Below are 23759 nucleotides of genomic sequence, written 5' to 3' on the forward strand. Positions count from 1 at the left end.
AACAGCATGCATGAACAGTTGCACTTTATTTCAGGACATCCCCCTGTAGCATCAGGAATTAAGTCGTTAACAAACAATTAGGTCACGAATGGAATATCAAGCAGTGACATCATTGTGCAGTGATCTTGATGGGTGAAGTGACCAGAGCAGCAGTTCCTATGATGGGGGTTAGGGTTGGGGGGGTAGAAAAGAGCTCAACAACAGACCCAAAAAAAAAAGAAATCAGAAGTTTGAAGTGTTTCATTCTTTGAATTAACTCGGGGAAGGGGGAGGAGGAACAACCCAGACATCTTTTCTGGGTGTCAGGTGCTCCAGAAGAGCTCTCACCTGCACCCAAGATGCATTTTGGGATGGGGGGGAGTGGGAGAGGCCCGTACTGTCTCAAGTACACCTTTGGATCTGAGGGGAAAGCACAGCCAAATCCCCAAAATCCCAGTCACGCCTCCACAAACCGAGCCCACTACAGTTTAACGGTGCCAAACACAGCCCAAAGCTGCCATGCCCTAAGGAAGGGAGCGGGACTCCCCTTCCTCAGGTGGGGGTGCGTTCCCTCCCCTGAGGCAGCACCGGGTTTAGTTTATCAGCTTTCTCCTTTCTGCTTAAACCTGGGGCTGCAGGGGGCCTCAGCGCTTCCCAGAGCTGGGCAGCAGGGAGAACAGACCCGAGCCCAGCTGCCAGCCCTGCAGAGCCATGCCAAGCAGATACAACACCTAACTAGCTTCAGCCCGTGGCAGAAGAGAACCCCACCGTGAAGCCTTCAGTCTTTCTCCATGGGTACAACCTACAGTTTAAGAGCCAAACCCAAAAGAAGCGAGCAAAGCAGAAATTGAAAGAGCAGGGGGTAGGGGGGGGGTTAAAAAAAAACTGAGTGTTTTCAAGCTAGGAAGTGCAAAAGAAGGGGGCTAAAGCTAACACTGCTACAGCAACAGCTGGGGCTGGCCATCGGCCTCTTTAAGCAGCCACAGCTCCTGGGCCTGGCGGAACCAGCAAAGGAAGGAGAAAGGCGTTCGGTCGGCCGACCCTCAGGGAACACTGAGAGGGACAGAACCCTTCGTCCTGCTGAGGTAGATTCGGCAAGGTGCAGGGGGAGAGCTCGCAGGGCAGAGCCCAGAGCTCACCAGCCCCCTGGCTTCAGGGGCTGGGGCTTTTCCCCTCTGCACTTCCAGGCAGCATTAATTACTCCGTGGGGGAAATCGCCTCCCTCCTCCTCCGATACACTCAGCCGTTGTTCTAAGTCAAGCGCTGGGCCCTACAGCCTCACCCCTCGGATCACAGGTGGCATAACATGTTTGCCAAGGGTACTGCAGAGGCTCAGCAGAGCGCAGTGACAGCTGAAACACCAGGTGACCCTTTCCACGTGTCCCCATGCTTCAGTCCCAGAAGGGATCCAGCTCCCCTGGAGAGAAACAAACCCCATCCAAAGCTCTGAGGTTCTCCCAGCTGCAAGGCTGAGGTACCAGAGGAGCAGCAGAGGTTCGAGTGCTGCCCATGCTCCCTGCACAGGGCACAAGCAGAGAGCAGAGTGCTTTTGTGGGGAGAACAGGGCCCTGGCCCTGCCTCTGCCTTCTTGTCCCAAAGGAGCAGCTCCTCAGTGCTCATAGGGACCCAGCACGGCCCTAAGAGCGGGTAGAGCTGAGCCTTTCGGGTAATTTGGGTGTGAACATCTTGCTGTAGCCCTCCAGGAGGGCAGCAGCTCTCACCACACCATCTCCCACAGCTAAATGGGAGCTGAGGATCCACACCCTTGGTTCCCAGCACATGGGTGCACAAACACTTGCCCACCCCACACACTGGATTTGAGCCCGAAAGGAATGAACGGGATCCACAACCCGCTTCCCAAACCACACTGAGCACAGGAAGGATACTGGAAGCACTGGGAGAATGCACCCAAACATCGCCCACACCATACACCACGTGACAAACTGAGTGACCCTGCCCTGCTTCGCTGTCCTTTCCCTGATACAGCCCCTCAACGTGCCAGGAAAAAAGAAAACCAAACCCCAAAACCACAACTCTCCTGGAAAAGTTCTTTCCCAAAACACACCTTGCTCCTGCAGACCTGGGCTTCACCCACTAAGCAAACAAACAAAAAGCAAGTAAGCCCTGGCTGAGGGCATCTGTGTTCCCAGAGCACATGTGACCCAAGAGCTCCTGGCTCCTGGCACAAGCTTTCCAAAGAGTTCCCCCTTGAGGGTCCAGGAGGGAGAGTGAGCTTTAACAGCCTTCAGGAACATAAAAAACAAGGGAGGGGGAAATCAAAATTAACATGAACAGAACGAAACCAAACCCTCCCTCCCAGTACAACCGCAACAGAAGGTCTGTCTACACAACAGAGGGGTGCTGTTCCTAGCAGGGTGCCCTTGCTGGGTCTATCCACCCAGAAGGAGCAAGAAACACATCCCAAAAATCTCCAAACCATCACTTGTACCACCACCACGTGCACCCTCCTCAATAAACAGCCTCCCAGATGGGCCTGGGCACTAACAGCCCCTTCACCAGGGACTGCATGTCTTCCTGCATGTCCTTCACACAATGGCACAGGAGAACGAGAACGGCTTCGCAGGAACATTCACTTCCTCCTTTTTTTTGTTTCATTTTGTGATTATTTTTTCTTATTTTCTTTTTTTTTTTTTTCCCTTTTTTTTTTTTGTTAAATACACAAAGTTTCTTCTGGAAGGAAAACTCTCCAGAACTTCACATCCTTTAAGGCGTCAACGAGTTTACAAGTCATCAGGATCCACTGGACAGCTTATTTCAACAGACCTCCTTCCTTCCTTCTTCACTCCCTTTCAGAGCCGTGGGGCTGGGATGGCCTTTTTAAGTGGAGTGCAGGGGGATGACGAATTTACAGCCAAAGGGTGAGTGGTAATTTATTCCCACTTCTTGAAAGACTTTCTGGGGAATGCCAATGTCACAGAGGTACACGCGCCCTGCCCGCTCGCCCAGGGGCAGCGGCAGCCCCAAGGCCAATGACCACTTGGCATCGATGCCCTGCTCCATTTCGTTTATGGGAGGGTCTATGCTGAGGACGGGTGCCCGGTTCTGGTTGGCCCAGTCCACAACTGCTTTGTACCAAGGCTGATCTCTCAAAAAGGCATTTTCATGACAATCCAGGCAGTTGATCACTAGGTCAACAGGAGTATCGGGGAGATCTGAAAGAAACACAGACACCGTTGAGTGCTGAGGACCGGCCTGATGCCAGGAACCTTGGTTCCTTAGCCTTCCCTCCTTCCACCACCCAGCAAGCACTTCTTTTTTATCCCTCCTCACTGCAGACACATCTGGCCTTACCTGCTATTGATGGCTTTCTGTAAAAGACACTGACTCTGATATTTAAAAAGCTCTTCTTAGGGTTCTGGAGAGCATCCCCAGGCTCGCAGGTGCAAAATCACATCGAGTGCTCAGCACCTGAGCGACCCCAGATGCCACTGCTGTGCTGGCTCACCAGGCCAGGCAGCCCAGGGAAGCAGCAGCTCTCTCTCTTCACTATAAAAGGATTATTTTATATTCCACAAGCTCCTATTTTTTTTCCTGGAACACGTCGACTTATTCCTGCTGTGGGAAGGCATCGTGTGCTGCACCTGCTCTGCGCTGTATCCCTCTTACCTGACGACAGCCCAAGGACTCCTCTTTTAGAAAGGGTAACCCCCCCAGCACCACCCCCCCTACACAAAGCATCCTTCAGCACCATAATTCCCAGGTTTGCTTCTCCCAAGAAGTTAAACCTCAGCAGGTTTAAGAAACCCTGCTGGTGAAATGACAAAGAGAAGCCAGCTCTCTCACATCAATTTACTCCAGCTGAAAGATCTGAATTCCAACAGCTGCTGGGACTACTCAGCAGAGCTGCCTGCTTGGTCTGAAGCAGATGCTGGCTTCTCCACCGTGTGGAGATGCTGAACAAGGGCAGCCCTTATCCCAAGAGCACGGCCACTCTGACTCAGATCCGTACAGCAGCTCTTCCGTATTTGTTCACACAGGAAACATCTGTACCAGCACAACTGCTCCGCTGTTGAACATCCCCAGTCTCTGCCGTCCCACCAGCCTCCGACCAGTCACCTCCCTTATGGCAGTGCCACTAGATGGTGCCACCGGACCGAGCAGGCACGGCAGAGCTGAGCTGCGCAGGTCTCTGTGAAGCACCGAGGCCGCCAGAGAGCAGATCTGCTCCTCGCTCACTCACTCACCTTTGACGTTGGACACTTGCTGGCCTTGCGTCTTGCTGAAAAGGTTCAGCTCGTTGGTGACGGATTCTAACATCTTCACAAAGTTGGGAAGGAAAAGGATGACGTGGACGTCGTGGTTGGAAAGGTGCCGGCCGCAGCTGATCCCCTGGGCGCCCTTCACGTGGGGACCGCACAGCAGGGCTACCGTGGGCCGCTGATGCACGTTCTTCGGGTTCAGCCTAAAAAGGGCAGACAAAAGGAGACTTAATAAACCCAAGAACCTCTTAACTTCTTCCTGTAAGCAGAAGAGAAAAAAAAAAAAAAAAAAAAGAGAAATCAGTAAAATGCAAATTTACAGGTGTTTTGTGAACCTTCCGTTGCCTCCGAGAAGGAACCCACATCCTTTCGCAGCGCTGACGCTGAGAGCTGCTCTGCCTGCAGGTTTCCTTCAAGACTTCCTCACACCCACAGCAGACAGCACAAGGTCCCAGCATACTCTGGCTCACCACCCAGCCAAATTATACCACTCAAAGCAGGGGGTGAGCCTGAATCCAGGGCAATTTCCCTTTCAGGAGGCTTTGCTTTCCCTCTGCCCTTCTGGTTTTAGAAGGTGGGTAGCTAGAGAACCTTAGAAACACAGGGTGAGTTACCCTATCAGCAGATGGTCTGCACGCCGGCAAGGGTGGCTTAGATTTTCAGCTGATAGGGTCGGCGCTGCCTGGCATGTCATCACTTACCACACTCTCAGTCAAATGATCAGGTCCTGGTAAATAAACCTGGGAACAAAGAGTAAGTACACTCCAAACTTGCCAGCAAATCCACCCTCTGGAAGAGCAGGATATTCTCAGTATAGGCAGAGATGCCCAAAATGTAATTTAGCTCTGCAGCACCTTTGTTTCCATGAGTTGATCTTTGTTTCTATCAACACCATCAAACTGTAACACGTACAAAACAAGGTTTATTTGTTTGCCAAAAGGAGCAGCTTGCCAGAAATTCTGCAACGGTTTGATGTGCCTGGGGTTACACCTAGTGCAAAGCTCAATTCCCTGAAAAAATTCTCAGTAAATGGAGAAAAAAAATAATCTTCACTCTGCTTGTTTTGACTCAAGAGACACTTCTGTAACTGGGACAAGCAAAAGCCAAAAAGAAGCTCTCAGCAAGCCATTCATCCAGGATGCTATTTCTGTTCCTCCAGCCCTTTCCTAGAGAAGCTGGGGAGGGTGTCAGGGGAAAAAAACCTACTGTATGGCTTCCTCCTGCTTCAGGAGGCTGAGCTCTCCACTTTGTTTTCATCATTACTTGGCAACAGGCTGATACACGAGGTACAACACGGCTCTGTGAAGCACAGGGATGAGGTGTTTTTATCTTTCAGAGGCAAGGAAGGCAGAGAGGTGATAGCTGCTTCTAGCTGCAGGGCTGCCAAGGGACCAGCGTGAGCAGCAGGAGACATCTACACTACGCTTACCTCAAAAATAACCCCGCCTCTCAGCCTCTCCAACCTCAGCCCCGCTCAGAGTAAGAGAAGTTGAGCTCTGCTTCAAGGGGGCAAACCCACAGCAGAGTGAGAGGGCAGAGCTTTACCTGTTGGGTCCCCCGAGGAGGCTCAGGGCCATCTGACTCGCACACACTCCCGTCATCTCCAGCCTTCGCTCCAGAGTCAGCCCGTGTTTCTCCGCAAACGAGAGCAGCTTTTTGTGAAGCTCGTAGGACACGCTTGGAACAACCAGCCCAGAGTCTGGGGTTCAAAGGGGAGGGGAAGGAGATAGAAAACAGGTAAAATCAGAGACTTTTCCAGAACGCTGCAGAAGGTTTTATACAACAGCACTTAGAAATTATAACAACCAGAAGGGTTGTAAGTTGTTACCACAGCGCTGCTTAACCCAGGAATCCAGGCTCATTCCAAGACTAAGCCAAACTGGTACACCAGAGTCAGCTTACTCTGAGCAAAGCATTCAGAGCTAGACCCAATAATTAATATATATACTTCCATGCAAACCCACCAGGCAGCTGGCATGGATGGAAAAGGCCTTTTTGACTTGCATACTGAACATTAAGTTCTTTCATAGAGGCCTCCAGTGCTTCAAGTGTTCCTCACCACAATGCACTGAGGCGGCAGGGTAACAACACGGCTGAAAAGATTAAGCCTGTAGAAAAACACTCCTTGGATGTTCTTGACAGCCTGATCCATGAGCCAGGAAACACTAGCATGTGGATCAAGGGAAAACAAAAAGAGGGAGGGTTTGTCAAGCGTAGAGAACAGCACCTGCAGTAGGCAGCAGTACAGTCCTTCCCACTCGCTTCTACGGCAGAGTTGTTTAGAATCAGCAGGTAAGAGACACACAACCCTGTGTAACCATTCAGGCCAACTCTGTGTGTGCTCCTCCTCCAAGCAGGCCAAGCTGGCATGGCCCTCACAGAAATAAACCCTGCAGTAACACCTGTAAACTCTCTGGGGAATAAGCACGGAGGGTTTCTTACCACCAAAAGGCAGCTCACTCTAAAGGGAGGCACAGGAATTTTTTGACAGTGCATTGAGTTGTGGAGGACAAGGAAACTGAGAATAATTACTCATGGTAGAATCAGAAGCACAGACTATTCTTCCCCTGAAATATCTTCCTGCAAGGAGTGGATGTTTTCAGGTCTCTCCCACCTAAGGGGCAGCACAGCTTCCTTTGGTTCACATCACTTGCAAGCACTGCTCTGAGCTAAACCAGCAATCCCAGCAGAGCGCAGCTGAATTTACTGGGAAATAGACTGTTAGTTCACCACTGTTAGATCACTACAGGTCAGAAAGCTCCAGGACTCAGAGAGATGCCTGCTACAGCTCAGGCGTGATGCCTAACACGGGGTCAAAGCGTGAACTCGGTCTTCCCGCCAGCATGCTCTGCTTCTGTGGTATTCAACACCCAGGAGCCCCGACTCACCTCCACGTTCCCATCCCACGCTGAACTCAGGGCAGCAGCAACCGCCCTGGGTGCTCATCGCAGCCCAGAGGCACAGCATGGCTCAGTCTGCCTGGGAAAGAGTCATGGGAACGCGACACGGCCCAGTGAAAACGCTCTGTGGCAATGTGAGCTCAAAGGGGAGCAGCCACAGCGTACACATCCGCTCAGGGAGGAAACCTGACAGTTACTCATGGGCTCAGGCTCTTTTGCGGACAAAAAAAACCCCAACCAAAAACCATCTAACAAGAACTAGTTGTAACAAGCAAGTGCCATAGTCAAATGAGAAAAGCAGCGTGTATTTTAATGGCAAGGAATTATTTGTACTGCCATGTGTCCCTGGGGCACCCCAGTCACAAACCACTAAGTCAAGTTACGGCGGAAACAGCAAGTTCTGCACATCCTGAGGTTCTCAGAGTGAAATGTAAGGCACTCCTGCAAGGTAACAGTAAAACCTCGTGGTGTAGATCCTGCCAAGTCCTTCCAGCCTTCACTGCTGGACTCACCGGCCAGCACTTTGTGGATACAGAGGGCCCAAAACGTGTCCAAGCACCTGGCCTTGCACGCTAACAGCCGATTACGCTCCCTCCGCTAATAGTCCCTGGGTACAGGCAGCAGGCATGCAAGCACGCACACTATCACCGTCGCTGCAGGCTCCTGATAGCAGCCACTGAGCACTGGGAGTCGTAAGCCGCTAATAATCCCAAACCCGTCGCACTAGTCACGCACCTGCCCGGCGTTCACACACCCTCTCAGCCTCCGGAGTCACGCAAGGCTCGGCTCTCGGCCTTTTTCCCATTCCCAGCTTTTTGCTACTTCATCAGGTCTTGTTTTTCAAGCTTGAGGGAGGACTTGGAATGAGTGACCCGAGGTCAGGATCATTCCAAACAGTCTGATGGGACACATCCTCTGCTAACCCGAAACAGGGGGTTTCCCAACCAGCCCACAAAGTCTCTCCTTCAATTTTGTGCAAACTCCTTAAACTAGATGAGCGGAACAACCGATCCATGCTGTGTATCCACCCTATTTAGCACAACTGTTGCCTCTGTCTGGAGTACTGTGTCCAGTTCTGGGCTCCCTGGGATAAAAAGGACAGGGATCTCCTGGAGAGACTCCAAAGAAGGGCTACGAAGATGATGAAGGGCCTGGAGCATCTCCCATATGAGGAAAGGCTGAGTGAGCTGGGGCTGTTCCGTCTTGAGAAGAGAAGACTAAGGGAGGACCTAATTAATGTCTATAAGTATCTTAAGTATGGGCTGCAGGGGAAATTGGCCAGCCCCTTTTCAGTGTCTGTGGGGACAGGACAAGGGGCAATGGCTGCAAGTTAGATCACAGGAAGTTCCACACCAACATGCAGAAGAACACAGTGAGGGTGACAGAGCACTGGAATAGGCTGCCCAGGGGGTGTGGAGTCTCCTTCTCTGGAGATATTCCAGCCCCGTCTGGACACCGACCTGTGCAATATGAGCTGGGGAGCTGCTTTGGCAGGGGGTTGGACCCAATGAGCTCTCGGGATCCCTTCCAACCCCTGTGATTCAATGATCTTCTCTGGAACCATCCACACCTTCCCCTCAACCGCTTCCCCCTGCATTTACCATCAGCCAGCTACAGCTCAGCGCCCAGCGGGTTAACGCAAAGTGGGGGGGGTTACACTGGGAGGCACGAGATGAACTTGCACTTCGCATGCCAGCGCTACACTTTGTCCTAATTGCTCCCTCTCAAGAGCAGGCTTTAACGCCAGGAGAACTTCCCTTCTTCGCACTCACTCACGCAAGGTCCAACCAGTCAGACTGGCTTATCAAAACCAGGCGGAGGGAGTGAAATAAACCGGCAGCGAGCAATCAAGGAGAGCGTGTAAACCCACAAACAATAACAGGGCTGCAACAGAACTGAACTCCTGCCAGCTTTAATTATGTTTGGGTTGGACAGCGCTTTTTTTATTGTTTGGTAATTAAGGTAATAAAATAAATTAGCTCGGGTCTTTTAATATTAAATAATCGTATTTTACAGAAAAAAAAAAATTTAAAGAGGCAAATACTGACTAAAGAGGTTTGTGACATGCAGAGCATGGCTGAGGCCTGAGTAAAGGCAAAGCGCTCTCCGTTTCTGATGCATGCTCTGTCCTGGGCACCACCAACAAGTTGCCCAGCTTCAGCAATGGTACTCACATGCTGGAAGGCCTGAGCTATCTCTCCAGAGGTTAATGAACTAACAGCTGCTCCCCAGACAAGCCCAGAGTAACTCAGGAAAGCTGTTGGTAAAGCCAAGAGCTCTTTCCTTCAGCAATAACTAACTCCAGGTTCCAGAGTCTGGTTTAAGACACAGGTACAGGAAGCGAGTGTAACTCTTGCACAGTTTAGGCAAGTGGGATGTTACCTGCTGTCTTTTGGTGGTTGTTAAGCTGAAGCCTCCTGCTTGTAGACTCAGACACACACAGGGGTTACGTGTCCCACAAACAGGACTGATTTTCTCCACAACCTTAAGGGCTAGGTCATTTTGTTGTTGTTTGAATCATTGTTATTTCTAATTAAGACAAGTTCTGGCTGATGTTCTGACATTAGCCTCTCTCAGATGCTTTTTATTTTTTCTTTTTGCTCAGCCAGAGTGAATTGGTCACTTCAAAAACAAACAATAAAAGCATCTGAGCAAGAAAAGCACCTGAGGGACAAAGAGTCTTTGCCCCACGAGCACCTCAGGAGAAAATGAAGTGAACTTAGATTGCCCTCAACTCAACGATCCCAGAAACACTTCACACATTCACCACACACCATCGCCTGTAACACAGTCACCCATACACTGAAGAGCTAAAAGCCAGACTAGGTAAGTCAATCAAGGACACACACACACTGAGAAGAGAGCCATACTGCCTGCATCATCCTCACAGAACAGACTCAGCCATACCTTGGTAGTCTGACCCTACACGTAGCTCTGCCTGCTGCACTGCTTTACTCCTAAACACGTGTTTTCTCTCACTATCTCCTTACTGTGGGGGAAAAAAAGAGCTTCTTAGAGGACAGGTTTGAAGAAGCACAGAGAAAGAAGTATGGACACTTAGTCCCGTATTTTTTTTTTTGAGCACAGTCCTGCTTTCACTTGACAAATTTCTATAGTGGCTGAGTTTGAAAGATCCCATTCCTTTTCCAGAAGGGACACCAGGATGGAAGCAGCATACTAGTCATATTAATAAGAGAGCCTGCTTTGGACAAAGCCTTACTTCTGAAACACACACCAACATACCTACTCAATAGCCTGGCTCTGTAAAACTAGCTCTCAGAAAAGCATCCAGGTGGAGCAAAGCGTTTACCAAACTTTGCTCACATCCCATAAGGATCAACTTATTTTAGTCAGTACTAAAAGCACAGAGGGGAAGCCCTGTGGATCATTCTTTAGGAGAAACAGCATCAGTTGGTTTTACCGCTGCACAATCCCGGTTATCTCCTGGCTCCATGGAAACACAGGGACACAAGGATTCACAGGCACCTTCCTCTCCTGCAGGGACATGAGCTGGATATTGGCTCACCAGTCAGCAGCATCGCTCTGTGTGTGCTACTGCAGCAGAGGGACTAACTGTTCCATCGGCCAGAGCTCTTGCATGGCAAACGGCCCCAAAATGGGCTGAGGGAAAACAAATACCAAATTCTCATTTCTCCTGTAACTAGGAAGTGCTTTTTGCAAGTTGAGATCCCCCCCAGGAGTCCAGGGACAACTCCACTGGGAGAATTCAGCAGCAGCAGGGGAGTTCCTGTCTCAAATCTATGCAAAATCCTGGCTTTCAGGGCTACTGGTGCACTCTTCCTTACTCCAAGAGCACTATCTTTCCATCCCTCAGAGGGCTAACTTGCTATATGAAGTGCTGGACTGAATGCCAGAATCAGCAGGCAAGCTACAACTGTTTATGGGAGCTTTCACTAGGCAGGCATTAGCATTTCCTAAGCAGGAGTAAACTTCCTCAGCAGACACAAGGGAAGTCACCTTCTGTGGGAAAAGCATCTGGAGACACACAAGACTGGTGGGACACTTTTAGCATCGCTCACGGGACTGGGAACGTGCCCTGCTCAGAAAAGGTGACAGGGAATTGTAGCTGTCCCACCCCCTGCCCCTTGTGTGACACAACAGCTTTTCTTCCAAACAAATCCGGAATTCCACAGGGGAGACTAATCACCCAACAGTAGCTAATGAGGCCAGCCAGAGGCTTCAGCTACAGAGAGGAGCTGTTTGCCACCCTGCCTCACCAAGAACCAAAGAGGAAAACAGCAGTCCTTTCACTGGGCTGCTCTCTCCAACATGCCCCAAACAGGGAGCTGAGAGCTTCCATAGCAAAGGACAGACTAAGCTCAGCAAAGCAGGATGTCATTTTCACCTGAATTTACTTACTGGTGCTTGTTGCTTAACGCCACAGTATTCCTCCCAGGAATCACACTGCTAGAACACAGTACTAGCCATCCTTCTCAGCTTGGCAGCTAACAGAAGGTTAGCTTTTGTTTCGGGCTAGGCATACATAGAGGCCCTGTCTTCTCCCCAACAAGCCAGCTGGAAGATGAACTGACAAGTAGTATATTCAAAACACAAATAAATAGTAGATCACACAAGAAAACCAAGAAGTGCTCATTCATAGGCAATCAGTAGAGCTTCAGGACACTGTAGAGATATTGAAAGCTTAGAGAGATTTTAAAAGAAAGAGGCTAAATCAAACAGAAGGGGAGGAAAAAAACCACCACCTCATCAAGTTATTAATACTGAACTATCATTTCTGCATCAGGAAGCGCTGAAGCTGCAGAACACAAGGCACTGGGGGGAAACTCACACCAAGTGTTTACTCTGTCCTTTCACTTTTCCTTTAAGTATCTGTGGAAACGCAGCATGGAGCTGGATGAGTTCTGATATGAGCCAGTACATCTGTATCTCAGCTGAGAACAGACCGACAGGAAGATGACTGACATGAATGGAAACCAGAAGATATTGTAGCACAGCAGAACCCTTACAAAAAATCGACTTATTTTTTTAAATTGAAAAGCAGCAAATCACAGCAAACAAATCAGGTTCCTGCTCTGAAGTGTTTCACGCCCCAGATGGAGTTTCCAGGCAAAGAATGACAGACCAAGGACCCAATCACACTTCTGCTCAGTGGCCCGACCACCAGGGTATTTGCTAGCTCATGTCTCTCCCCAGAAACATCTGGTTTGACTTTATTCCAACACGGCAAAGGAATGGTCCTGGAATACCAAAGTTCCTTCATGTCAACCTTCTGCAAGCCCTACAGAGGATACAAACAGGACACAGGGACTAGTGCCACAGGGAATCTGCACCTACAATTCTGCAGCAAGGACCAGAAGCCAGATGTGCAGACCATCTGTGCAGCAGCTGGCACTGGCAAAGCTGAACTCATTTCCCTAGATGATACATCAGATAAATGCTTTTCAAACAGCTGCTTAGAAGTTTTTCCTTCCTTTTCCAATTAAGAGTAAGGTAAAGCAGAGGGGAGAAAGGCACCGTTTGCTCTCAGAACACAGGCTTAGTGCTGTGTTCATCCAGCTTTCTGGAGCTCACTTGTACACACAGCTGCACTGGACAGTAAGTGGGAGGGGGGAACGTCGCTTATAAAGCCCTTTGGGAAGAGCCCAAACAGTTTCTCTTCAGACCAGTGACATTGAAAGTTCCGCAAAACCATGTGGAAACACTGACCTACCACCCAAAGAGTATCTGAAACCCATGAAGTCTCCAGGTTTTTACCAAGAAAGCACAAATGACACGCTGCTGCATAGCAGAACCCTGAGATCATCCCTCCCTCTCAAGAGCCAGCAATCGAGTCCACGCAGGTTCCTCACGCTACTGAAATCAGAACAAGGATTCACAGAATCACAGAACTGTAGGGGTTGGAAGGGACCTCAAGAGATCCCTGCTCCCCCAGCTCATATTGCACAGGTCGGTGTCCAGACAGGTCTTGAATATCTCCAGAGATGGAGACTCCACACCCCCTGGGCAGCCTGTCCCAGTGCTGTCACCCTCACTGGGTAAAAGTTCTTCTGCATGTTGGTGTGGAACTTCCTGTGCTCTCACTTGCAGCCATTGTCCCCTGTCCTGTCCCCACAGACACTGAAAAGGGGCTGAGGGGTGTCATCAAGGGTGTTCACTTACGTAATACTGGATCTGTGCGTTGTATCTACATACAACCTTGACTTGCAATATTTCCCAGATAAAAAATACTCAGGTAGGGCAAGGAGGTAAGTGTTTTTGCAGTAGGGAGTAAACCCACTGTTGGGAACAGAACAGGATCTGATGATACAAAGATGGGAGGAGTGGCTGACACGCAGGAACACTGCGCTGCCATCCAGAGAGACCTGGACAGGCTGGAGAGCTGGGCAGGGAGAAACCAGATGAGGTTCAATAAAAGTAAGTGTAAAGTCTTGCATCTGGAAAGGAACAACCGTTCGTTTCAGTTCAGGCTGGGGGATGACCTACTGGAGAGGAGCTCTGCGGAGAAGGACCTGGAGGTCCTGGTGGGTGACAGGTTGGCCATGAGCCAGCAGTGTGCCCTGGTGGCTATGAGAGCCAATGGGATCCTGGGGTGTATCAGGAGGAGTGTGGCCAGCAGGTCACAGGAGGGCATCCTCCCCCTCTTCTCTGCCCTGGTCAGGCCCCACCTGGAGTGTTGTGTCCAGTGCTGGGCTCCCTGGGATAAAAAGGACAGAGATCTCCTGGAGAGACTCCAAAGAAGGGCTACGAAGATGATGAAGGCCCTGGAGCATCTCCCCTGTGAGGAAAGGCTGAGTGAGCTGGGGCTGTTCAGTCTTGAGAAGAGAAGACTAAGGGGGGATCTAAATAATGTCTAAGTATCTTAAGCATGGAATGCAGGGGGAATTGGCCAGCCCCTTTTCAGTGTCTGTGGGGACAGGACAAGGGGCAATGGCCTCAATTTGGAGCATAGGAAGTTCCACAGCAACATGGGGAAGAACTTTTCCCCAGTGAGGGTGAGGGAGCCCTGGGACAGGCTGCCCAGGGGGTGTGGAGTCTCCTTCTCTGGAGATATTCCAGCCCTGGCTGGACACGGATCTGTGCAAGATGAGCTGGGGAGCTGCTTGGCAGGGGGTTGGACCCAATGAGCTCTGGAGGTCCCTTCCAACCACTATGATTCTATGTGTACCCCAGAGAAACAGCAGCATTGGCATCCTTATCAGTAAGGGATGAGGCATACCCGTGCAGAATTCTTTGTTAGCGTTCTGGGGTACGACAATCCTTCTGTAGACGATGGGCTCCGACTCCAGGATGTTCTCATCGTGCCGATAGCGAGCCGGCTTCTCATTTGGGGTGCCCCGGGAACGAGTGCCGCTCCTCCTCTCGTAAGTCTCAATCTCTTCAAACACAGCTGCCTTGTCAAAGAGGGCCAGGTTCCCTTCAAAGTCGAAATCCGTGTCTGGGATCTCGTCGATGTCATCCCCGAAGCACTCGTCATCTTTGCTCTTCATCTGCCCGTTTTTCAGGCCGCTTTTCTTCGGAGTCACCTGGTTCGGATGGCGGCTGCTGGATGACCCTAAAGAAAAGTAAAAGCAAGTTGAAAGTGTGTCAGAAATGGGAAATAACCACGTTTGTTCACACGCTTGCTCAGCGAATCTAGTGAGAGAGGGGAACTCAGTCTGCCGACTCAAGGGATACTCGCTTCCCAAAGAGGCTGCAGACCTCAGCTTTGGCACTGACATCAGCTAAGATGTCGTGGTTTTACCCCAGCTGAGAGCAGAGATCCACACAGCTGCCTGCTAGGGGAAGGGGAAGGGGAAGGGGAAGGGGAAGGGGAAGGGGAAGGGGAAGGGGAAGGGGAAGGGGAAGGGGAAGGGGAAGGGGAAGGGGAAGGGGAAGGGGAAGGGGAAGGGGAAGGGGAAGGGGAAGGGGAAGGGGAAGGGGAAGGGGAAGGGGAAGGGGAAGGGGAAGGGGAAGGGGAAGGGGAAGGGGAAGGGGAAGGGGAAGGGGAAGGGGAAGGGGAAGGGGAAGGGGAAGGGGAAGGGGAAGGGGAAGGGGAAGGGGAAGGGGAAGGGGAAAATAACAACCCCAAAACCAAGAAACCAAAAGCCCGTGGGTTGGGGTAAGTATAGTTTACTAGAATAGAAGGAAGATAAAATATAACAATGCTGACAGGACTTTAGAGCAAAAAATCTATGAAACTGTTGCTACACAATGCAGTGTCTCACTGAACCCACAGCTCAGGCTGTGCCACCCAGAGCTGTCCCAGAACCCGACCGTTCCCCAAAACCGCACATCCTGGAGTCGCCCCCTCCTCCTCCCATCAGCCCCCTTTATACTGAGCAGGACGGAATTGGCATGGAATACTCTCTTTGGCCAGTTTGGGTCACCTGTCCTGGCTTCGCCCCCTCCTCTCTCATTAATAGAGAAATATGAAGAACTGAAAAAGTCCTTGACTGCTTGACAACAACTAAACCCATCAGGGTGTTATCAGCACTGCTTTCATTTTAACTCTCACACACAGCATTCCATCTGCTGCTACAAAAGAAGTTAACTCCATCCTGACCAAAACCAGGACATAAGACAACACAACGAGAGCGTCAGGAGAAAGACAAGACTGATTCAGAGAGACTTCCCACCAGCTGGGTTAGAAAAGGGTGGCAAAGGAAGTGTTTCTCTACATTTTAATTCAAGACCACGTCAGGTTAGTGATGAGCTAAGCAGCGAGCCGTGCTGTAGGACAGTTTTTCCTCCTCTACTGAGCTCATGCTGAAGCAGACATGTGGCCCAAGACCTTCTTTGGAATTTCCCTGCATTTCAGAGACCAATGTAGGTGTTTTCTTTCCTAACAGGAGAGTTTAAAAGCCTGAATATAAAGCATTTCCTTTACCTGGCTCTTTCTATCAATAGGTATGCATTTCTGCACTGAGATGAAGTCCTTCTATGTATTCCTACTGCATTGTTCTACCTCCTCATTGCCTGGCACGGTCAAACACGCTTCTTTTTCCATCACAAATAACTGCAAAAGCCTGATTTCTCCTGAGTGACACTGACCAAAGTCTCCTCATTCCCAGTTTGGGGCTGGAGGACCAATACAAAACCATATGCAATTATGAGGTTAACATAACCCTCTACTTCTTGGCTTGGTTTTTTTTACGTTATTCTTGGGGTCACCCATACAAACTCAGGTCCAGACAACATGAATCTCTGCGTTACACCCCTTGGTAAATTTGCAATTACTAGAAAATATTTCAAAGCTGTTACAAGTATCACCTACAGCATCCAACAAATGGAGTAAGAATTACCATGCTAGAGCTGCTCACTCTACTAGAAGTATTTCTCATAGTTTATCACCTTGGCAAGTAATTTATTAAGTTTGTATTGACAGAATCCATTTGATAGCACAGAAACAAATCACTGCCCTGACATGTGCTCTTTCTACACCTCCTCCACAAATGAAAAAGCAGCTTTATTTTTATTGTCTATATGTCAAGCAGTGAGAGAACAGGGGAAGAATTTTAAGTCATCCAAGGATACCTAGAAAGCATCCCAAAAAAGAATTCCTCCAGGCACAACTTTCATGGTCTCCTGTGAAAGTCACTTTTCACCTTTTAAGCACAGACAAGTCTATTTTGGTCTTGGTGAATCCCTCCTTCTCCCTGCATGGAAAAGTTTATTAGTAACTTCTGGTCAGACCAACAGAACAGGCACAAGCTGCCTAACAAACCTGAGCTCTTGATTTCCCACATTTCCAAAGTGTGAAATCTATTTTTCCTTGGTTTTCCAGACAGTGTGTCACTTCTTTTTTTCTAGAGGAACATCTAAGTGACCAACCTGAAAGCAAAGCAGCTCTTTGAAATGCTCAGCAGCTCCTTCTCTGGTGTCTTATGTGCTTGAGCTAAACAAAACAGCACTGATCACCCTACAGTACTCCCTCTCAAAGCTGCTGCAGCTCCAGCATCTTATTACACCCTAATTCACAACTTCAGCAACAGCAGAAAAAGTGCAGAGTCCTGTACTCCCCACCTTGAAAAGCAGAAGGCAAGATCTCAAATCTCCAAGGCTTTGTGGAATCATCAAGCAAACACACTCCCCCCCCAACAATCCTTTTCTGAATGCAAAGAATTTCATGCTCTGGTGGGTTTTTTTGTTTAAAACACGAGCTCAAGTGCTCCAGTTACACCACCTACAACTACCTAACAGGAGGGTGCAGAGAGGTGAGAGATGGTCACTTCAGCCAGGGGACAGGAGATGGGACATGGGGAAATGGCCTCAAGTTGCGCCAGGGCAGGGTCAGAGCAGATGGGAGGGAAAAGTTCTTCCATGAAAAAGCTGTGGGGATGTGGAACAGGCTGCCCAGGGAGGGGGCTGAGTGACCATCCCTGGGTGTGTTTATAAAAAGGGTAGATCAGGTACTTAGGGATATGGTTTAGCATAGGACAGGAACAGTTGGACTTGATGATCTTAAAGGCCTTTTCCAACCTTGTGATTCTGTTACACCAGTTTAAAAGCAGTTTTGCCCAAGCATCCCTAGCAAGCACCAAAACCACTTGAAGAATCAACTCTCCCCAGCTTTATCCCCTGGTCTAATGAAACATGCTGGCCTTTCCCTCCCTTCTCCAACACCGGTATGGCTACAGCGCTGCTACTTACCGTAAAGCATCTCAAAAGGCCATCTAAGCAGTTAGACAGCGCAAGCCTCTCGCAGCTACTCGGCCGGCCGGATCTACTCTAACCTTGCCGCGTCACTACAACTCACTGACCGCAGCCCAAAGCCACTTACCTCTTCAAAACAGAAGTAGGGTACAACAGCCAGCATGAAGTATGTGTGCTGCACACAGGGGAGCAACTGAAACTAGCCCTAGAGCGTCGTGTGGTCAGCATCACCGCCGCTTTGACAATACTCTCTATTTATAGAGCCTCTGCTTATATTATTTATAGATCCTCTGCTTATATCAATTTAAAAATTACTACTGAGTGCAGTGGTTCGTTTTCAGACACAGTGATTTTTTTTTTTTTCAAGCTGCTGGAGATGCTGAAGAGTTTTTATAAACAACTGGGTGAGAACACATTGCTGTAATAAACCTCTCACCAAGAAGATCATAGAGGTGGTGGATGCCCCATCCCTGGAGGTGTTCAAGACCAGGTTGGACAGGGCCCTGGGCAACTTTGTGTAGCTCCAGGCCTGGAGGTTGGTGGCCCTGCCTGTGGCAGGAGGGTTGGAGCTCTGTGATCCCTGGGGTCCCTTCCAATCCAGACCAGTCTATCAATCTATGAGATATTTTCTAATCCCCAGAGCTTTTGCTCACCAACGGCTTCCAAAGGAGCCAAGCCCAGGGAGAAACCATTCAGTCTCTGGGAAGGGATCCCTGGGGTCCCTTCCAACCCAGACCATGCTATGATTCTAAGCCCCCAAAGGACAGATAGCAAAATATGATAGAGGAGAAACAGGTAAGTCTTCTGGGAAGAACTGCGGTACGCAAGCTGTGACCAGTCCGTTACACAAGTGCTTTTTACAGGGAAAGCTTTTTCCTGATGAACTTTCCAAAATTCCACAGATAAACCACTCCAAAGCTGTACACAACTTGGTATGGAGCTGGCAACTGCCACTGCTGACAGGGGAATGGGCACCTAGCACCACTGGTGAAATGAAGACCCAGACCAACACAACAGGCTGAGTTTGCCAAGCATTTGCAGGCTCCGGGTCGAAGGAACAGCCAAGTGATTGTCAGGGGTTCAGATGAATAGGCCAAATACAATGAACACGATGGCAAAACAAGCTCGTGTCTCATATCGATGGCAAATGTTATGGCAACTCAGTCCATTCCTGTTAACAACTGCCCCACGCTACCCTCAGCTGACCTGAAAAGCCAACTGTGAGCGAGGACAGCCGCCGCCGCACAGCGGATCCAGGAGACGGGAGCTGCTGATGCGCGCGGTCTGTAACCGCTGACGAACTAGAAAAGCTGCACTAAAAAAGCTGTGAGAACAATGGGCTGGAAAGCTCCACGGGCTCCCCTGCAGACACAGCGAATGGGAGCCAAGGCTGTACCTCATCGTGATGAGATGTGCCGGCATTGTCGCGGGCAAGCTCTCTAATCCACACCGATGGGTGCCAAACTCTGACACACCGCTGACCCACAGAACTGGCTGTCTTTCCACAGACCATGTTACAGCCCTGTAATTGCAGAGAACAGTGCAGAGGGTTCCTACAAGCTCAGGGTGAGTTACACAGTGTTCCTCTTCAAGCATCTCCATCTAGACAGGCAAGGAGAGCAGCAGCTGATGCTGCTGAGGGAATAGAGGAGGAGAGCCCACAAAGAGGTAAGGGAAAACTCAGGCAGGAGAATCGGAGATAAGGCTAACAGAAGTGTCCGCCGCCCGCCAGGGCACTAGGGTGACACACCGGATGAACCCATTGCCTGAAAGCCACTATTCACAGCCACGCTTGCTTCCACAGCCCGATCCAGCTCTTTGCCAAGTGGCTCCAGAAATCCAGGCCTTCTAGTCCAGCTCCTTCCCAAGCACAGCCTCCAATGCCTCTGCTGTGTGTATGGGTGAAGCTTATTAAAGAGAACAGCACATAGCTCCACGTCAAGTTGGCAGCTCAAGGCCGTGCAGAACAAGTGCCTCCCTCACAAGATAAACAATATTTCCCAGGCTTTGCTTTTTGTTTCTTGCAGAGGGGGGAACAAAACCAAAACACTCTCCTGCACAGCACACAAACGAACGTGAAGTCTCTAGCGAGCTGGCTGCCTTCCTGTGAGATCCCCGTGGGAGCTTTCGCTGCCAGCCCTGGCATGAACCAGCCCAGTGCCAACACAGCACCGAAACCATTGTGAAACCTGCCTTGATATTTGTGGTTTATTGATTCCTGTCACACAAGTACTCTGAAGGGGAAACTTTGTCCCTGACTTAGCACGCTAAAGGGCATCAGGAGGTTAGTTTTTAGCTGTACTAAACCCTAGGCAACTTCAGTTCTAGAGGACATCACGGTCTGTTCTTCTCCAGACATGTATCCCCACCACCTCCATAGAGCTAGGACCTCTTCCCTCCTCCTCCTGAGATCCACACACCATTTCCCTACTCTCCAAACACCCACATTTTAGAGGGTAAAGAGTTCACTTTCCTACTTCACCGATCCTAAAGTGAATCCGAGCTCCATCTAGCACCTTGCTTGACTTGTTTTGGACAAAGCCTGTAAGAGACGATCTGACCTGCTGCTGTGCATACATAAACCAGCCATAAGCTACATGTGGGTTGAAGCACTCACTGCCCACCCCAGTCCTACCAGATGCTGGCAAAACAGCGTTACGCGAGGAAATCCTCCTACACGCTCCAGCCAGCCGGAATAAAAACAAGCACAAGTTATTTTAGACATGTAGGGAGCTGATGCTGAAGTTCAAAAGTTCTCCTCAAGACAAGCAAAGCAACACACTCAAACAACTAACTGGAATTTAAGGAGAGTCAGAGAATAAAAAAAATCATAATAAATCAACCATAAGGAACCACAGGTCTCCTCCTACAACAAGTACTACAGTGTTCAGGCCTGGGGAGTAGTAAAGCACTCAAAATTAGGAGGCTTGAAGATGGTTAGGTCGTAGCAAGGAGTGCATGCCTCCCCTTTGGCATCATTCTGGCCTTCCTCCTCCCATCAGCCCTGTTCAACAAGCATTTAAAAAGATAAACCAGGCCCAAGTATGAAAAGAGTTCCAGACCTTCCAGAAAATAACACAGCTGCTGATGGGGGAGGAAGACTTCAGAGGTCCGGGAACTTCTCCACAGAAATAGAGCCTTTAATCTCCCTGTTTAACTGGCCTTACCCACCTTGGTTTTGTTTCTTTTCTAAACACAAAAGCAAGGGGGGCAAAGAAATGAAGTCATGGAAATACACTGGATAGATACTGATGCTTCAACAATTAAGTCATGGAAACAGGCTGGATATTACAGGGATGGCATGATGGAGATGTGGAAAAGAGCACAGCCTGGGGGGCTTTGAGAAGAAGAAAAAAGAACATACCCAATTTTGTCCCAGCATGAGAGCTGGCTGAAGGTTTTAGTAAGAGAAACAAAAATAAGGGGTGTCTGGCTTTGAGATGCGCTGATTGTATCGTTACATCATCCTCATCAGAGCCTGGTAATTTGTATTTTTAACACCACATTTGTAATTACTCACAGGGCGATGCTGTAATTGGGTATGGCTGTGTGGGCTTTAAATAGAAAAGCTTAACGTTGCAATTGGTTTCCAGTTCCCTGGACAGGAAAAACAGAGGCTTGCAACTGGGCAGTTATCAAAGAGGAAAGACAGCAGGAGTGGGGGAATTGCTGTAACCAGCACTACTCTGCTTTACCAGCATCACACATTAGGAAACAGAGCTGAGTAGCACACAGGACAGTGGGACAGGGAGTACCCCCACTTCACCAGTTCAACATCCATACTCACTTCAGCAACTACTAAAGAACGATTGGCTTTTTAGACCAGCAGCCACCAACCACACTTCTCTCAACAATGCAGCAAAGAGAACACCAGCACGGTGCTCTTCATGCACCCGAGATTAGGGATGAGGCTGCATCATCCTCATCATCATCTAACAGTAACAGATGTGAAGATAAGTGGCAGACACTTGGAAGACCTATACTGTTGAGGCACAGCTTGAGAAGCCTCTCACCTCACCGTTCAACTTGCTCTTCTCCAGACCTCCAGGTGGCAAGAGCAATACAAACTCAACCCCAAAGGTTTCCAGCACAATTTGAAAGGTTCTTGCTGAAGAAGGGAAGATGCTGCAGCTGTAACTAACTCAAGGCAGAAAGGAAAGCTGTGGGACTGCACAGGTACTCACAGGAATTGTGCCTACGACGGAAACCTTTGGACTGAGTCAGCGTTTCCACGTGTCGATCCATGTAGCTCTTGGAGCACTGCTGCTGGGGAGAGATGATGATGTCCTGGTTCTTTGTGTCCGTCCTCCTCGGGATATTCTGCGGGGCAGTGCTGGAGACGGGCTTCTTTAGCACTTTCCCAGTGCCATTCTGACTGGGACCCACTTGGCATCCAACACCAGGGATGCCCCCATCTGTCTGCTGAAGGTCCCCACATTGCCTGCTGTCCCCTGGCCCTGGGATCTCCAGGATTTTCAGCTCAGTAATGTCACCTGCCCTACAAACAGGAAAAGAAGCATTTGGGAATTTAGATGCCATTGTCAATAGAAACACTGTGGGGGGAGGGTGTTGGAAAAAAGGGGTTTCAATATTCAAACACATGGGATATTTACCAGACACCAACATATTAAACTGAAATGGCACAAATCCCAAAATAACAACTCCAGTATTTCTGTAATGCACCTGGGCTTTGAAAGAGTCTATTCCTAGCTGAGACAGGAATCAGTCAAGGAGAAAACAGAAGCAACCCACGCAGACCTTTGCAGAAATCTGCATTGATGTAACAGTTTCTGGAAACTATAATTTATCTCAGCCCTGAGGCTGTTACTTTTAATCCATTTCTACAGAAAGCTACCCTTGGATTAGCACGGTTCACGCTCAGACAAGGACGGTGCTTCCCACTTCCTCAGAACAAGGATAAAGAAGAGTAACACAGCACTGGGCAGGAGCCAAAAATGAAACAAAGAAGTGTTTACAAAGACCTCCATGTCTTCTATTTTAAACTTAATTTGTCCAGCTGGGATATTAAAGTAGTGAGAGCTTGCTACAGACTTCCACATGTCTCCTGGAAGAATAGGGTCGTCATCTTTCCCCACTCACTCTCTTCTAAAATCCAAGGTGGGAGGGGGGAATAATCAAAAATTAAGATTGATGACTTCAGGGAATCATTTTTATTTAAAAAATGATGATTCAGAGTCTTAACTATTGCAATATGCCAGGCAACAGAAAAATATCTACTGACAAATGACTCTTACTTACTCTTTTTAAGTTGAGTGTTATCAGGAGCTGGTGGGAAAGAACTCCTGAGAGCTGGAGTTCTTTCAGCCACCAAACAAACCTCCTGCACACAAACCACACCGAAACATGAGGTGTGCTTCTCATCCTAAGGCACTCACCGGCCTTTTCTTTCCCTTGTTTCTGGGGAAAACCAAACCAAAACACCCAAGGCAGCACAGACCCTGCCTGGAAAACAGTCAAGAGGAGAACATAGACAGACACTAACCTGAAGGTGACTTCTGGCACGAGGCACTTGACCCCATTATGGAAGGGCCGTGTCAGGGAAATGGTCTGGCTGACCTGATCCACTGCAGACACTCGTCCTTGGTAGACTCCCAAGCTTTCTCCACAATTAATGGACACGATACTCCCGAGCCAATCCGTAGCCATGTTCCCAGCACACAGTCGCTGTGAAGAGACACAGGCCTGGCTGTAACAAGATGCAGAAACTGACAACCCCAATCAGCATCAACTGCGTCCCCCGGCCCCAAATCCCTGGCTCCCACCCAGGCTCCTGCTCTGTCAGCTGCTCTCCTCTGTGTGAGGTGGAAGGAGCATCCATGCAGAGCCTGGGGGTCACAGCGAGCCTGTAAATCCTTGGATGGGGCTCTGGCTTGTAGCACAGGTCACTGTTTGCATCATGAGGGGAATAATTCCCTTGCTGAATTCAAGGCTAACAGCTTCCAAGCTGTTATTTAGTATCCAGCTCTGCCTGTGGACATTCTCCCTGTGATTTCAAATGGGGGATTTACCTTCCCTTCCCAAAGTC

At 49.4% G+C, this 23759-nt stretch overlaps 1 protein-coding gene across 1 annotated transcript; it reads right to left on the minus strand.

Moving 5' to 3' along the window:
• Nucleotides 1-13: 13 nt before the first annotated feature.
• Nucleotides 14-23395, minus strand: EDC3 (enhancer of mRNA decapping 3). Its single transcript, XM_084268069.1, has 6 exons — nucleotides 23217-23395; nucleotides 21898-22211; nucleotides 14298-14633; nucleotides 5745-5898; nucleotides 4185-4402; nucleotides 14-3152 (listed from the first exon to the last, which is right to left on the minus strand). Exons 1-6 carry the CDS (start codon nucleotides 23378-23380, stop codon nucleotides 2818-2820), a joined length of 1521 nt encoding a protein of 506 aa, XP_084124195.1. The 5' UTR covers nucleotides 23381-23395; the 3' UTR covers nucleotides 14-2817.
• Nucleotides 23396-23759: the final 364 nt, after the last annotated feature.

This window comes from Gallinula chloropus (assembly GCF_964237585.1).
Source record: "Gallinula chloropus genome assembly, chromosome: 9".
Taxonomy (NCBI): Eukaryota; Metazoa; Chordata; class Aves; order Gruiformes; family Rallidae; genus Gallinula; species Gallinula chloropus.